The following is a 17637-nucleotide window of genomic DNA, read 5'->3' as shown; positions in this document are numbered from 1 at the left end:
AATTAGGTAAATTTTTTGTATTTTTTCGTAAACATTTATTTTTAAAGTCGTGAAAGCCATTAGCTACACAAAGAAAAAATAAGTGGCTTCCTTTGTTTGTATGTATATATATATATATATATATAAATAAACACACACACACACACACACACACACACACACACACACACACACATACACACACACGCACGCACGCACACACACACACACACACACACACACACACACACACACACACAGAAATGTTGTTCCAAAATACTCGTCACCTAAAGAAATTTGTCGAAAACGGCCTTCTCTGCCAAAATTGTTCAGCAACTGTCATTCGCTGCAGCTATATGTCGGTCTAAAATGGCCGTCTCTCTAGGAATAATGGTTGAAGAAGGTATACCTCAAAGCTCATCTCCGAAAGATACCGTTACAATAAATTATTCCGTTTACAATACCGCTCAGTTACAGGCGCCAACAAATTCCAGCCAAAAAGTTTATCTGGTAAACATGCCATCCAAAGACAATGAGTTTTAAGTTTGGTTTGCAAACTAACTTTAGAAGCCACCGTCTCTGGATGGTATATGTTTACCAGAAGAACTTTTCGCCAGGAATTTTTGTGGAGGACTGTAATTGACCAGTATTATTAGTGGTGAACTATTCTGAACTGTATCTTTTGGGGATCAGCTTTGATGGTATACCTTTTCTAACAAAATCACAACTGGTGGGACCATTTTTATCCGGTCTATCCAAGTCTATCCTAACAAGTACAAAATAAAATTTTTTCCAAATGCTTCCGGAAGGATTTTGTCTCAACATGATTTAGAAACATGCGCGTCTTGATTAAAAAGGAAAGAGGAAAGTTGTGCACAAACGTTTAAGATACTATAAGATTTTAGCCACCAGATATGTTTCTTTTTGAAATAACAGTCGGTTCGATTCCACCACCACTCATTTCATCCATATTCCTTTTCATCGCATTTTCACCAATCTTCTTTGTTCATTTGAGAGCTCTTTCGGTGAACTATTGCACATATAAAACGATCACAATTCAGCCCAGATAGATCTTTAGATTATATTATTGTTTCGGTACCAAAATTGTTTGTTTTTTCATTTGTTCTTTATTATGACTGCTACAAAAAGTGGAGATGATTGTTTAGAGATTTTGTGACATTCAATTATGATTCGTGACCACTTACGGCTCTGTGAATAGGACCTCTTTCACTCGATGGAAGTGGACATATGGAAACGGCGGTAGGAAATCAGACGCCTCCACATACGGCATGTCTGTACAATATATCATCATTTACTCACAGTTCAGTTTCAAAATAATCGAGCAATATTGCAATTCTATTAGCAAGAAAAGTTACGCTCCAGTTGCAAAACTATTCAAGAAGTAACAGTACTTAAAGTAAATGAGCATCCGATCAGAGTAGACATTTTCAACACCGAAAAACCTGAGTGACACTCGAGCGAATAAGGTAATTTTGAACACAAGCGTCTAATCATAGGCTACCTTTAGAAAAAAGAGAGCATTTTGTTCAAATATCGTCCTGAAGAGTTGTTTTCGTTGGGCTGCATTCCCGGGCCGATGATTTTCCCCAAAAATAACGGGTTCAGTATCAGTGCAACAAACCGAGCTAGTATAGACTTCTCAATTCGTCTTTTTCAAAAAGTTGTTTACAAACGTTTTTGATGAAGTTCGACACTTTCTTCACCTAATTGGAGATTTCATAAAAAATCTGTATACAAATCAAACTACTGGCTTTTATTTCTACACAATCTCAAAAATGTTCAGTATCAGGGCAACAAAACGGGCTAATATAGACTTCTCAATTCGTCTTTTTCAAAAAGTTGTTAACAAACGTTTTTAATGAAGTTCGACATTTTCTTCAACTAATTGGAGATTTCATTAAAATTCTGTATACAAATCAAACTATTGGCTTTTATTTCTACACAATCTCAAAAAGTTCAGTATCAGGGCAACAAAACGGGCTAATATAGACTTCTCAATTCGTCTTTTTCAAAAAGTTGTTAACAAACGTTTTTAATGAAGTTCGACATTTTCTTCAACTAATTGGAGATTTCATTAAAATTCTGTATACAAATCAAACTATTGGCTTTTATTTCTACACAATCTCAAAAAGTTCAGTATCAGGGCAACAAAACGGGCTAATATAGACTTCTCAATTCGTATTTTTCAAAAAGTTGTTAACAAACGTTTTTAATGAAGTTCGACATTTTCTTCAACTAATTGGAGATTTCATTAAAATTCTGTATACAAATCAAACTATTGGCTTTTATTTCTACACAATCTCAAAAAATTCAGTATCAGGGCAACAAAACGGGCTAATATAGACTTCTCAATTCGTCTTTTTCAAAAAGTTGTTTACAAACGTTTTTAATGAAGTTCGACATTTTCTTCACCTAATTGGAGATTTCATAAAAAATCTGTATACAAATCAAACTATTGGCTTTTATTTCTACACAATCTCAAAAAAGTTCAGTATCAGGGCAACAAAACGGGCTAATATAGACTTCTCAATTCGTGTTTTTCAAAAAGTTGTTAACAAACGTTTTTAATGAAGTTCGACATTTTCTTCAACTTATTGGAGATTTCATTAAAATTCTGTATACAAATCAAACTATTGGCTTTTATTTCTACACAATCTCAAAAAGTTCAGTATCAGGGCAACAAAACGGGCTAATATAGACTTCTCAATTCGTCTTTTTCAAAAAGTTGTTAACAAACGTTTTTAATGAAGTTCGACATTTTCTTCAACTAATTGGAGATTTCATTAAAATTCTGTATACAAATCAAACTATTGGCTTTTATTTCTACACAATCTCAAAAAATTCAGTATCAGGGCAACAAAACGGGCTAATATAGACTTCTCAATTCGTCTTTTTCAAAAAGTTGTTAACAAACGTTTTTAATGAAGTTCGACATTTTCTTCAACTAATTGGAGATTTCATTAAAATTCTGTATACAAATCAAACTATTGGCTTTTATTTCTACACAATCTCAAAAAGTTCAGTATCAGGGCAACAAAACGGGCTAATATAGACTTCTCAATTCGTCTTTTTCAAAAAGTTGTTAACAAACGTTTTTAATGAAGTTCGACATTTTCTTCAACTAATTGGAGATATCATTAAAATTCTGTATACAAATCAAACTATTGGCTTTTATTTCTACACAATCTCAAAAAGTTCAGTATCAGGTCAAAAAAACGGGCTATATTATACTTCCTAACTTGTCTTTTTCGAAATGCTATTAACAAAAGCTTTTCATTAAGTTCTACATTTGCTTCACCTAATGCGCTCAAGAGTGTAATAAAGAATGGAATAAAGAGTGTAATTATAGTGTATTTTTAAAAGTGTAATAAGGGTGTACTAATGAGTGTAAAGAGTGTACATTAAAGTGTAATTTTCTCAAAATTACACTCTTACACTCTTATCCCTACTCTCTAATTAAGAGTGGAATTGGCTTTACACCCTTATTCTCGCTTAATAACGGTGGAATACGGGTGTACGCCTCGGCCCGGGTTTTCAGCAAAAACAAAAAGGATAAAAGACTGTACATTTCAGTCCCAACATAATGTGTGTCCTTTAAAAATACAAAATTTAAAAATAAGCTCTAAACTCATATGGATAGAATGGATAAGTCGGAAAGATTACATTACTCCTGAAAATCTGATCATGTGTAGTTCAGAACAGGCAGAACAATCTGAACACTGGTCTTGAGGAGGTCTGGACCAGGATTGCACCATAATCTGGGCAATGTTCTAAGACGGATTTGTCTCATGACAGGTCATCTCTTTCTGGAACGGTCTGATCCTAGTTGATTTCGAGCGCACGCCAAACTCGAGTACATTAAAGACTGATCATGAAGGGTCATTTTGGTCTGGGACGTTCTGATGAGACATCCTTTTGGTGTGTGACAGTCTGATCTGAGATAATATTGGACTGATGTGGCGGCCCCAAACCACCTCTGATCAGACCCTTTGGGGCCCGGGTCGAGGAATTTGGCCAAAATTATGTAAGATCAGCGGCAACTAGCGTTGACAAGTGGGAAAATTCAACGCAATTTTCTTACATAACTTTGCGTTGAATGCGTTGAATTTGAAGACAAAAATTCAAAGCATTCAACGCAAAAATATGTAAGAAAATTGCGGTGAATTTTCCGACATGTCAACAGTAGTTGCCGCTGATCTTACATATTTAGCGTTGAATTTAGCGTAGATCTTACATATTTAGCGTTGAATTTAGCGAAGATCTTACATATTTAGCGTTGAATTTAGCGTAGATCTTACATATTTAGCATTGAATTTAGCGTAGGTCTTACATATTTAGCGTTGAATTTAGCGTATATCTTACATATTTAGCGTTGAATTTAGCGTAGATCTTACAAATTTAGCGTTGAATTTAGCTAAATATGTAAGATATACGGTAAATTCAACACTAAATATGTAAGATCTACGCTAAATTCAACGCTAAAAATGTAAGATCTCCGCTAAATTCAACGCTAAATATGTAAGATCTACTCTAAGAAAAGCTTTACGTTTTTTCGATTTTTTTCCTCATCGTATAGTTACTTGAATCAGCTTCAGCTGATTTCATTGTCAACTCAGAAAACAGCCAGCCAGCAGCAGAGAGCTAAAATAGGTTTACTACTGTCGGAAAAAATCATCAGTTGATCTAACGAACAACTTTAAGATTTTCTAGTTTGTTTTGGCTGTGTTCCCCTCCTCCTTCTCTCAACCGGGCTGGAGACCGGCTACGGCGGAGTTACAAACAACTATAGGAGATTTCAGTCCGAAAAAACGGCAAAATCCGAGCTCTGAGACTCTCCCCCTAGAAGATCAAACAAACAAAACAAAACAAAAACAAATTATAACATAGCGAAAATAATACATAGCGAATAAATCGATAATTCCGATTGAAATAAGAACTTTTTTCTAGGAAAGTTAGGCGGACCATTCTTTTTGCATTACAAGCTAAAAAATACTGGTAGTCGGGGATAACAATTTGGTTCACTTTGAACAATTCCTTGATCCGACAAAATTTCTATATATTTGAAAATAGATTAAGCGAATAAGTCGATATTTCCGATTGAAATAATTACTTTTTTCCTAGGCAAGCTATAGTAAAAACTTCTTTTGGCCTACACTCTACCTACATAGGGGATATTCCATAACGATTTTGAACTGATTTGAACAGCTTCTTGATCCGATCAAAAAAAACCTATTTTTAAAATTCGCTAATTGCGAAATTCGCAAATTTCCGTATGAAATACTTTTTTCCTTTTTTCCTAAGCAAGCTATAGCAAAATTCTTTTTTGTTTTAGATTCTAGGTACATAGGGAAGACTCCATGCCAAGTTTGGTTTGATTCAAACAACTCCTTGACCCGATAAATTTTCTATATTTTTGAAAATAGGATAAGCTAATATTAAGCAAATAAGTCGATATTTCCAATTGAAATACGAACTTTTTTCGAGGAAAGTTAGGCGGACCATTCTTTGTGCATTACAATTTAAACAGTGCTGGTAGTCTGGGATATCAATTTGGTTCACTTTGAACAACTCCTTGATTCGATAAAATTTCTATATATTTGAAATTAGAATAAGCGAATAAGTCGATATTTCCGATTGAAATAAGAACTTTTTTTCAAGGAAAGATAGCCGAACTATTCTTTTTGCTTTACAACCTAATTAGTACTGGTAGTCTGGGATATCAATTTGGTTCACTTTGAACAACTCCTTGATCCGACAAAATTTTTAAATATTTGAAAATAGCATAAGCGAATAAGTCGATATTTCCGATTGAAATATTAACTTTTTTCCTAGGCAAGCTATAGCAAAAATTTCTTTTGGTCTACACTCTAGCTACACAGGGGATACTCCATACCGAGTTTGAATTGATTTGAACAACTCCTTGATCCGATAGAAATTCTGTATATTTGAAAACAGAATAAGCGAATAAGTCGATTATTGCGATTGAATTACGAACTTTTTTTCTAGGAAAGTTAGGCGGACCATTCTTTTAACATTACAACTTACATAATACTGGTAGTCTGGGATATCAATTTGGTTCACTTTGAACAACTCCTTGATCCGACAAAATTCCTATATTTTTGAAAATAGAATATGCGAATAAGTTGATATTTCCGATTGAAATACGAACTTTTTTCTAGGAAAGTTAGGCGGACCTTTTGCTTTTGCATTACAACATAAATAGTAAATATTATGTAAGAGTAGCGTTGAATGCGTTGAATTTATGTAAGATCAACGCTAAAATTCAACGCTAAATAAGTAAGATCTACGCCAAAATTCAACGCAAAATTATGTAAGATTAGCGTTGAATGCGTTGAATTTATGTAAGATCAACGCTAAAATTCAACGCTTAATATGTAAAATCTAAACCAAAATTCAACGCAAAATTATGTAAGATTAGCGTTGAATGCGTTGAATTTATGTAAGATCAACGCTAAAATTCAACGCTAAATATGTAAGATCTACGCCAAAGTTCAACGCAAAATTATGTAAGATTAGCGTTGAATGCGTTGAATTTATGTAAGATCTACGCTAAATTCAACGCTAAATATGTAAGATCTACGCTAAAATTCAACGCTAAATATGTAAAATCTACGCCAAAATTCAACGCAAAATTATGTAAGATTAGCGTTGAATGCGTTGAATTTATGTAAGATCTACGCTCAAGCGTAGATCTTACATAAATTCAACGCATTCAATGCCAATCTTACATAATTTTGCGTTTTTTAGCGTTGACACCTCGGCCCGGGGGGCACACAAGGCTGTATGGTTTAACCCAGATTACAAAGTCTAGATAGGGCCCTACCGTAACCTGGTCAATGTTCGCATATGGTTGTGATCAACGACCCAAGGCTGATCATAACTCGCACTAAAGTCTGGACAAGGTTGCACAACAATCTGGGTAAGAGTCGCGCGAAAGAGTGATCAAAGACCAAAATCGGTACATAATCCGATCAAAAGAATGACTAAAAACTCATGACTTAAATAAATTTTCATTTGACTTATATCTTTATAAACACTATTTTTGACTCAAGACTGAAAGCATTTTGAACGAAACATTGACAGTAACTTTGCCAATTAACTCATCAACTGGTCAATTGATCATTTTATTTTTTACAAGTTTTATTAGCTTTTGTCAACTTTGCTTTCATTTTGCTGCACATTTAAGTTACAGCCAGATTAATTCTGTTTACGATGATAAAGCTCTCGAGCAGAGACTCATTTGAAAAAAAAACTTTTCATACTCTTTTTCAACTAAATTTACCCACAAAATTTTTAACTAAATTTACTCACTTTTTAAAACCAGATTTCATTTTTCTATCTTAATGCAACGTCCGTTCGAAACACACTTGAAAACTTTGCGGATGAAAAGGCAGTGCCGTATAGGACAAATTCAGCCAGTGGATATGGAAAAAAATGGGTTGTATTTTGCCGCAAAATGGTTTCTGTGGAAGCGCAGTCGAGAAAATTGCCATAACTAACAGGGAAATATAAACCACAAAACATCAAAACATGAGAACTCAAGATATAAAAATTGAGGGATTTTTCTACATATAACTTTTATCGGTTGCTAAACTGATGACAGTAAATACTTTTACTATTGGCACTTAAATATGTGTACTAGATAAAGACCTCATCCTAAAGACCTCATACTAGATAAAGACCTCATACTAGAATGCCCTCATCCTCAAACGTAACTACTAATAATAGTTCCTTGGAAGCATTTTCCTTTTTAGGCAATTTAATTGCTGTGTTGAAAACTAATTACACAAAATATAAGCGCTTTCTGCACTGGGCGTCAAAATACGGTGAGAAATTCCAGCCACTTTTTAAATATTGGTTTTCTTGTACCGGTAGACGCTGGTAAAGATTTTGCCGTGACACGGGGCGAATATGATTATAGTTCTAACAGAAAAAGATAATGAAAACATAACAAATGCGCTGTTGAAGATCTGTTTTCTTTCCAATAGGCCTCTTGTTCGAACGCAGTTGAAACAGCTTTTGTGTTGAAACGCTTTTGTGTAAAAATTGCGTCGAAAAAAAATCACTTTGTTGCTACTCACAACAAATCTTGAATTATTTTCACTTTTTAACTATCTAATGAGTTTAACAAAAATTTTATAAAGTACACAGTTTATAGATTCACTGCTGAATAAGGTAACTTAAGACCTTGATTACAAATTTTTTAATGCTTGGGACAATAATAGAAGGATGTGGTGGAAGTGAATGTCACCATTATTTGCACCTTCCCAACACATGATTTAGGTCATTTTTTCAATTTTTTTCTAATTTCAAGGAAAAAAACCTCTTCAAAATTTTGAACGATATTAAAATTATAAAAAAAAACTTAAAGGTCATCAGAATGTAGACGTCGTAGTGAAAAATTGATTTTTTGCTTTCAATAATACAACAAATCTTCACTCATAGTTATCATAGAGTATTGCAGGTTTTCAAAAATTTCTTTTGTGTTTCACCTATCACAATTTTTATTTTAAAATTTAGTTACAAATTCAATTCGTTGAAACTTTTTCTTATTTTGTTACAAAGGGTCTCTGGTTTTAAGTTTTTTTCTGGGCGAATAATTTGGTATATCTTGACAATTTGGAGTTGTAAAAAATACCAATCGATAATGGATCAACATTTCGTGCAGTTCACTTCAATGAGCATCATTGCCTTTATCCAAATTTTCAGGGTGAGACGAACGATTTCTGATCAAACTGTTTCATGCACCTGACGCTGCAAAAAGTACATTTCATAACGATAATTTGTTCCAAATTGTAAGTGTAATTCACTACCATGTTGATCATGTTAAAACATGTTTCTAAAAAAAAAACAAAAATTTTTCAGGTGTGCTTTAAAATAAGAAAGCTATATGACATTTGTCCTTCAGGACTTTTCTGAGCAAGCGTGGACAACAGAGATAATGTCTTGTTGCTACTCACGCTACCTTTTTTTTAACTAAATTTACTCATTTTTTTAACCAGATTTCATTTTTCTATCTTAATTCAACGTCCGTTCGAAACGCACTTGCAATTTTTGCGGATGAAAAGGCAGTGCCCTAGAGGGCAAATTCAGTCAGTGGATATGGAAAAATGGATTGTATTTTGCCGCAAAATAGTTTCTGTGGAAGCGCAGTCGAGAAAATTTCCGTAACTAACAGGGAAATATACACCACAAAACATCAAAACATGAAAACTCAAGATAAATTTCTACATATAACTTTTATCGGTTGCTAAACTGATGATAGTGAATACTTTTACTATTGGCACTTAAATATGTGTACTAGATAAAGATTGAAATTTTATGCCCTCACCTTCAAACGTAACTACTAATAATAGTTCCTTGGAAGTATTTTCCATTTTAGGCTATTTAATTGCTTTGTTGAAAACTAATTACACAAAATATAAGCGCTTTCTGCACTGGGCGTCAATATACGATGAGAAATTCCAGCCACTTTTTAAATATTTGTTTTCTTGTACAAGTAGCAAAAAATTGATTTGTTGTTTTCAATAATACACCAAATCTTCACTCATAGTTATCATAGAGTATTGCAGGTTTTCAAAAATTTCTTTTGTGTTTTACCTATCACAATTTTCAGTTTAAAATTTAGCTAAAAATTAAATTCGTTGAAACTTTTGTTATTTTGTTACAAAAGGTCTTTGGGTTTAGGTCTTTTTCTGGGCGAATAATTTGGTATATCTTGACAATTTGGTTTTGTAAAATGCACCAATCGATAATAGATCAACATTTCGTGCAGTTCACTTCAATGAGCACCATTGCCTTTATCCAAATTTTCAGGGTGAGACGAACGATTTCTGATCAAACGGTTTCATGCACCTGACGCTGCAAAAAGTACGATAAATTTCATAACGATAATTTGTTCCAATTTGTAAGTGCCTACACATTATAAGTGTAATTGCCTACCATGTTGATCATGTTAAAACATGTTTCTTAAAAAAGCAAAGTTAGTTCAGAGGTGCTTCAAAATTAGAAAGGTATATGACATTTGTCCTTCAGGAATTTTATGAGCAAGCGTGGACAACAGTGATAATTTCTTGTCACTACTCACCGCGCTCACTGTCACTGTTGTGCATACCATCACTTCTAGCCACTGTTACTGCATCTAATTTCAGCGATAGCTATATACAGATCAATTAGACCAAAACGAAAAAAAAGGTTTGTTAGCGATTCATTTACGAAAATTACAATACTAATTACTTCACATTAAGAAGACAATAAGCAGTTTCGCAGCTTCGCATACCACGGCTTACAAGAAAAAAATAAACCAATATTTGGTCTCAAGTAATTACTATTTGTTCCAACCCCCACTCAGTCAATTTTGGCCGATCAATATATTCATCGTAGAGAATTGTGAGTGTTATCAATTAAAAACTCGTCCAGCGTAGAAAACGGAATTAAAAAGATTCTTATGATTTTCTTTTTTTACAGGGAGTTATCGAGGTTTAAACTTTTGTGAACATTCGACTGTTTTTGTTCACATTTTCATTAATTTTTGCTAAAATTTGGCACAATTTCGCCAATATTATTCCAAATAAGTTAAAATTTTTGTCGGCAGAGTGTTGTTGTTCTCACTAGAGATAGAGGATCGTTGCTGAATTGTTTGATTGAGGTTTTTTAGGCTAAAATTTTCAAAATTCAAAACTTTTTCATCAAAAATGTCACAAAATAAGCTGTTTTGGTCTTCTCTGTTAAAGTTTGCCAGACTTAGTGACCTAGAAACCTTAAAACAGAGTCCCTAATCTCAAAAAGAAAACTAGTTGAAATTAGGTTTCGTATGAATGTCTTCTGGAATTAAAACTTTGCCGTTTTATGCAGATTTAACTCCATATTTATACAAAATGCATCCTTTTTTTTAATTTTTGAAGAATTCCACTCAAAAATTGGTCTAAATAGCAAACAATTGGAACACTTGGTTTGCTGAATTGCTTGATTGAGGTTTTGTAGCCCAAAATTTTCGATAAAATTTTCAAAATTCAAACATTTTTCATCAAAATTGGCACAAAATATGCTGTTTTGGTGTACTTTGTTAAAGTTTGCCAGACTTAGTGACCTAGAAACTTTAAAACACAGTCCCTAATCTCAAAAAAGGCACTAGTTGGAATTAAGTGCCGTATGAAAGTCTTCTGGAATTAAAGCTTTGCCGTTTTATGCAGATTTGACTCCATATTTATTCAAAATGCATCGTTTTTTTTTAATTTTTGAAGAAATCCACTCAACAATTGGTCAAAATTGCAAACACTTACAATACTTGGTCGGTTTGTTGGGCGCACGACAAAATCAGGGAGAAGTTCGATGATATCATGGATTCTTAGAATCAGAGACTTTTTGGTTTTTATTTTGATGCTGCCTTTTTTCAAAATTTTTTGCTTTTTTTTTCAATGTTAAATACTGACATAATTTTTTATTCACGGCTCCCTTAATAACAACTCCTTTTTATGTAAATTTGAAGCTAAATGTAGCTACAGATTGTTTTCAGAGAACCAAAAGGGTTTTGATGGCTTTGAGGAAATTTTAGTAAAATATATCTGAATTCTTGTGTTTTGCCTTCAATTGTTATTCTTTTTGCAATCTGATTTTAAGTTTAACCGCTCAGATATTTAAATTTTCTCCTCAAGAGGCGCAAGTAAACCTTTTCTATTCATTTGATTGTTACGTTATGTCTCTTATGTTATTGAATGTAGTTTGATTTAAGGAAATTTCGGTGAATTTTCGAACTTGTCAAATTTTGAACAGGTCAACCTTTCCTCCTTATAGAATACAGTTTAATGTTGTGGCCAATTGTTTTAACAGAAGGTTTTCTTGCTTTTGCTACTACAATTTTTCATACTCAATTTTCTGATTTTTATGCACAATTACCCATTTTCGCGGTTGTTTTTGTTTCTTTTTGTAAATTGTCACATTATTTAACAATCTAACTGAAAAAAATTTTCAACGTTTGAAACTGAAATTGTTTTTAATTTTCCTAGCACATGGCTTGAAGGGCTGCGACACCGTTCTCGTGCAAAAATTGGTAGAGTCTTTTATTTTTGCCCTTTATTTGTTCTTATTTTGTTGTCATATGCCAAATATTGTGTAATTAAAGTTCTCAGTGGCCAACCATAGATAAACAATTGAACCTAAAAATTGATATTGGTAAATAGCTAATGGTTGTTTTGACTTTCGAATTAAAGAAAAGAGTAGTAGTTTTCTTCAACTTCTTGTTGTGGTTTGAGTTTTTTTCGTATTTTACAATGTTGTATCATTTTCGTTAATTAGCCTCGTTATTTTGGAGCTCTTTTTAATGTTTTGGAGAATCAAACAATAATTTTTCTGATGTTTAGACGTTTTAAATGATGTCTTCAGGGCTTCGACAATTTGTTTCAGAAGATTTTTGTGAATTTTAGATACTTTTCAGTTTTTGTGGCTATTTTTGCTGTCATTTTGTGATAGTCGTTTTACAAAAAGACGTTATGGTGATCAAAGGACACGCAAATGAAGATGTTTTATTGGCGCGGTTAATAGTTTATAATTGTTATGGCTTACAAACTGTGGTTTCGTAAATTTGTTTGTGAAACTTATTAGCTCAGCTTGTATTTAATGTTATTTTATAGTCTTATGATTTACTTTCATTAATAACAATTGCAATTAGTTTTCCAAGTAGTGGCAAGACAAACTGTCTATTCTTTTAATCAAAAGATTTTGTTGGCTATGAATTTTGTAAATATTTGTTTCTAAAAAAAAAGAGACAGATTTTGGAGATCTGCCATTTTTGTTTCTGTTAAATTGTAGATAAGCATCTCTATATACAATTCCCATCAATAATCTATGGAAATACAATTTGTTTTTCATAAAGGTTTGATTTTCCTCAATTGGCCTTTCTTCTTGGAACAACCATTTTTCATAAAACCAACTTTCAATATTTTTGCATATTTGCCCCTCTTTTTGTAGGTTTTTCCTTTTCATAGTATCACAATAATGGGCGTCATTTGATTTATAAATGTTGTCATTTGTGAAAAAAAGCAAACGACAATTTTTATTGTTTTTGGTGATCAGCTTAATTTTTAGTTTATTGGGGGGACATCGTTTTTGTGCATAATTTTTCGTGCAAATTTTTCGCTTTGCGTGTATTTGTCGTTCTTTTTGTAGTCGTACGACATATCCTGGATAATGAAAGACCTCAATCGCTCTCTATTCAGATATAAAAGACTCTCTCATTGATTTCATTTGATGCGTAATGTTCCTAATCCGTTCTAATTTAATTCTTTTTTTAAAGCAATTTTTTTTATAAACTTTGCCTTTTTTGCTCATTTCTAGTCGACTTGTTGCGAAGTCGCATTGATGAAAAGTCCCATATTTTGTTCCAAAAAAGTACCAGTCAATCTTTTTAGTATAAATTTAATCTGATGCCATTTTGATTTGGTTATTAGTGGTTTTCAAAAAAATGCACAAGGACTTTTGGTCGGAATTAATATTTGTAACTATTTGTTTTTTTTTGCCGTCTTTTCTGTTAGTCTTATTATGGTAGCCAAAGGTCTCATAGGCCCTCTAGAGTAGATTGTTTTATTCTATTAGTAGTTTGTTGGACGATATGTTGATATGCTAATTTTTTTATCTCTTCCTCATTTGGTAGACAATTAAGTGAAAAATGTAGATGAGCGGGGTCGGAACTTAATGTGCGAACGCACATTACCGAGCCTCCTTGTAATTTTGAGAAAAAAATTTTAGATTCGGTAAAAAAATGTGGAATTTAGAAAATTCTGGATCGTCATCTGTGATCATGAACGGCAAAATCTATACATTTTTGACATTGCTATCCACGGTTACAGTGTGATTTTTCACCGTAGACAGCACCGACGTAGAAAGTGAAAACACGTGAATAATTTTGCAACCGTTGTCTACAAAGGGCCCCAAAGAGCCACTATTTTTTTATCATAATGCACTATTGCACCCGGCCAGGCTACGGAACAAATCACGTCCGTGTTTCATGTGACTTTTGCACCGCTGAAGTTGTCTCTGATTATAGCTGACTCTAGATTCATCTGATCAAGTTTTAGCAGGCCTTGTTTGTCTTTAATGATCCTTTCTTTCTCTGATTTATTTCTGAGGATAGTATAGAAAAGATATCACCGATGCAAAGAGAAAAAGATATTATGCAAATTAGCGCAATTTTTTTTTACGATAAAGACCTCTGATCAGGTTTTGGAAAGCGCTACGGCCAAAGTGTTGGCCAAATATCGCTTCTGCATAGACTATTATGCATTTTTACTATTTACAGCAATTGTGCTTCGGTCAAAAATTGTTCACAATTGGTCAAAATTTGGCCACTTTACAACTGTGGCTCAAAATTGTTTTGATCTTCATCTCAATTTGGGTAGCGGTTAGTTTTAACATTTTGAAACTTAGCTGTATTTTATCTCAATTGCGAGAACCATTGAAATCTTTGAAGTAACGGCGTCAGAGTAAAGGCAGAGCTAGCAAGTCGTGTTTTTCCTGAAAAAATTTAGCTTTAACCAAAGTGAATAATTCAATTCTATAGTTTGCCAAGGAAACATCACGTAGAATAATCAGAAAGGGAGACTTACTGTGTCTGTTGAGCATAATAGACTTGCGACTATTGACTCTACTTTAGCAGCAATTGTCTAAAGTTTAGTCACTTTGCCCCTCATGAGGCTGAATTTTGACTAAATAGTAAAAATATTCGCTCATATCTTTGTATAGTGAAGGTATAAAGATCGTGCACGATAACATCGGGATTGACTGTGAAAAATTCATTATCGTTGTAAATTTTCACATTTCTGTCCATAATGAAACAAAACTTTGCAACAGCTGCTCTCCCACTTATGAAAAAGATAACTCTACACAGATCAGTTCGCTTCAGGGGTTTCAAATCTGTCCAGATACTACGTTTTTGCAGTTAGCTTTTGTGAAACTGTGTAGTTTAGTCGCATTACTTGCTTCTCAATTAATTCCAATAACTAATCGTTCAGCTTTGCTGACCTGAACAGCTTGTTTTACTCAAAAAAACATAACAATTATCAGTTGAGACTATCAATCTTTGCATGAGTTTTTGTAAATGACTCTTTTTATTGACCAAAATGAGGAAATTTTGTAATGAACAACTCTAGTCGTGTAATTTGGCCGTAATCAAACAAAGTTTCGTGAAAAGGACAAATTCAACCTAGAGCAGATAGTAGATTTTTCCATAACTTTCGCTTTTCAGCTTAAATTTAATGTTTTTCGAGAAAGCGTCTCAAACCAATCAGAAAAAACTTATTGCAATTCCTATGCTCATTTTCTTAATCGGAATACTGATTTAATGATAGTGTGCGTAGTTCCGGTTTGGGTTTCGATTCCTTTATTATAGTGAAGTTTAACGAGATAAAAATTTGTTTTGTTATTTACTACAAAAATTTTGTATGAAAAAAATGAGATATGCTGGATGCTTTGATAGAATTCTTTTTGTAGATCGACGTCTGACGCTAATGTTTTTGTTCTAAGACAGCTGAGGGGCTAAAAGTTTTAAGTCAGTTCATATCAGCAATATCATTTCATGTCAGGTTATGGCGAGGACCCGTATTGCAAAGAGTGTAAGCTTTAAGTAGTTTCAATAAAAATAGATTTTTTTTCCTTCCCAGCAGAGAAAATTACTTGTTGACCAAAAGTAAATGAGGGTGCTATCAATTTTTGTTGTCTTTTTTTCATTAAAATAATTGAAATTCTCACTTGCTTAGAAAATACATGACAATTTCAAAGTGCATTTTTTTGATGATTTGACATTGTTGATCTGTATTTTCAATGCAAATACTGCAGCAGCAACCAATATTTTACTAGCTCAAAATTTTTTGCATTGAAAAAGTGCTGAAATGGTCAGTTTTCTATTCAAGAAAAGAAGCACTCCCTTTGTGCTATCTCTTGCATTTAATATTGTTTTTTTTACAAAACTAATGGTTGTTCACTGGGAATTGCAAAGAACGCAAAGTCGCATCATTTATAAGTAGATAGAGGAAGTTTATTGTTTTATGCTCAAGACATTTTATTTTTTTTTGCTTTTGTCCACCGATTCAATTTCCACGATCAATTTGCGCTGCAAAGATCTTTTACAAGCGAATAAGTTGATTATTGATTAGTATCTGTTTTTCCCAAACAACTCTAGCTCTGACACCAAAAGGAAAAATCCGAAACTTTCTCTAAGAACACATCAACCCGAATTTAAAAGTAATACTGGAATTGTACTTTGAGATATGAAATCAGGGAAATATTTTTTAAAGGTGAGAAGGTTTGCCGCAAAAAAACAGTAGAACAGATTTCTTTATGAGTTGCTAACAAACAAAACTCCTAGATTTTTTTATTCTCGCTGCTCTTTTTGTACAACTTTTCAATTTATATTTGGTTACTCTCATGTTGGACTTTTCCATGAAAGATAGGGATGAACGGAAAACGATAGTGAGAGTGTAGATTTTTTATACAACTCTCAAGTGCACAATGCTCTTTTTTTTGGAATTTTGGGAAGACTGAAGAGAAAATGGTGAGAGGCAATGAAGTTTTGGTTGACACGGTTCCGCATTTTTCACTGTGTTTTTTTCATTATTTCTTTGATATGCTTTTGTTTCATTCCCAAGTGACATTCTTTACCAGAGGTTACTATCAAAGCAACTCTGCTGGTTGTTTTAGAGAGATTCGTCCATATAGTCAGTCGCTCGTGTTTGGCTTATTTTAGTTGCATTTATCTTTTCATCCATGCACATTTGATCAAGTCCGACAGAGGACAAAGTGAACAAATCTTGTCAAAAGAAAGTTTTAACTAAATTTGATGTCTATGAAATTTTGAACACAAAAATCATAAAAATTGACCGTTTCTTACAATAACGATCAAAACCAGTGTCTATTTTTCGACTGGTATGATAGCCGTTATTTATGAGAGATCGTTCTTTTTTTAGTTTTTTTTTTCACGCGATACTGATTTTTAGGGCTGAAGTTTCTATTTCATTTGATCTGACTTTGATTGTTATATATAGTGGTATAGCTGTCAAGAAATGAATTTTTTAAAAATCAGTCGCAAGTCTATCAAAGTGTAGAGACATGTGAACACATTCTGCCGCTGTTAGCGCCCACATCCTGTCAATAATGACACCTCCACATCTTTTGTTGTCTCTCAAGTGACGTACCCTGGCGAAGAATGGTCTGTTCGCCACTGGGTGCCCATTGATTATCAATGACGTCATCTTAGACGCTATGGATCTGTGGAAACCATAGTTAGCTGATATGACAGCTGAAGCTGGTCCGGTCGCACAGAAAATTGTTAGTAGAAAATAGCAGACCAACATTTTTATTCCAATCGTTGCGTTTATAAACCAGGGGAGATTTTAACAAGAATGACCAATTTGATCGATAATGCGAACTGGTTTTGTGAGTTGTTTAGTTTGTAAATTTATGTCGCTGTTTTTATTGGCTGATAAACAACCCAAGGCATGAAAACACTCCAGTACAAACAATTAGGGGCCTTACTCTTTTTCGGTCAATAATCGCTTGTCATAATTTTAGCAACAATAAATGCTTTGACAAATAATCAATCGTTAACCTCAGATTATATGAAAACTC

The 17637-nt window shown here is 33.3% G+C and overlaps 2 protein-coding genes across 2 annotated transcripts in view; one reads left to right on the top strand and one right to left on the bottom strand.

Moving 5' to 3' along the window:
* LOC142334894 (uncharacterized) overlaps nucleotides 1-14676 on the bottom strand; it is a 58131-nt gene extending 43455 nt beyond the window's left edge. Inside the window, exons 1-2 of the mRNA XM_075383221.1 lie at nucleotides 14622-14676; nucleotides 1185-1272 (exon numbers count right to left, since the gene is read on the bottom strand). Coding sequence (XP_075239336.1) covers nucleotides 1185-1272; nucleotides 14622-14637 — 104 coding nt within the window. The 5' untranslated portion in view covers nucleotides 14638-14676. The remainder of the gene's footprint in view (nucleotides 1-1184; nucleotides 1273-14621) is intronic.
* Nucleotides 1-17637, top strand: part of LOC142358644 (equilibrative nucleoside transporter 3-like) — a 502369-nt gene that overhangs the window by 328331 nt on the left and 156401 nt on the right. The window lies entirely within an intron of this gene.

Source organism: Convolutriloba macropyga, chromosome 2 (genome assembly GCF_964194025.1).
Source record: "Convolutriloba macropyga chromosome 2, txConMacr16.3, whole genome shotgun sequence".
Classification (NCBI taxonomy): domain Eukaryota; kingdom Metazoa; phylum Xenacoelomorpha; order Acoela; family Convolutidae; genus Convolutriloba; species Convolutriloba macropyga.
The sequence above is the reverse complement of the archived record's forward strand: the minus strand, read 5'-3'. Positions and strand labels throughout refer to the sequence as shown.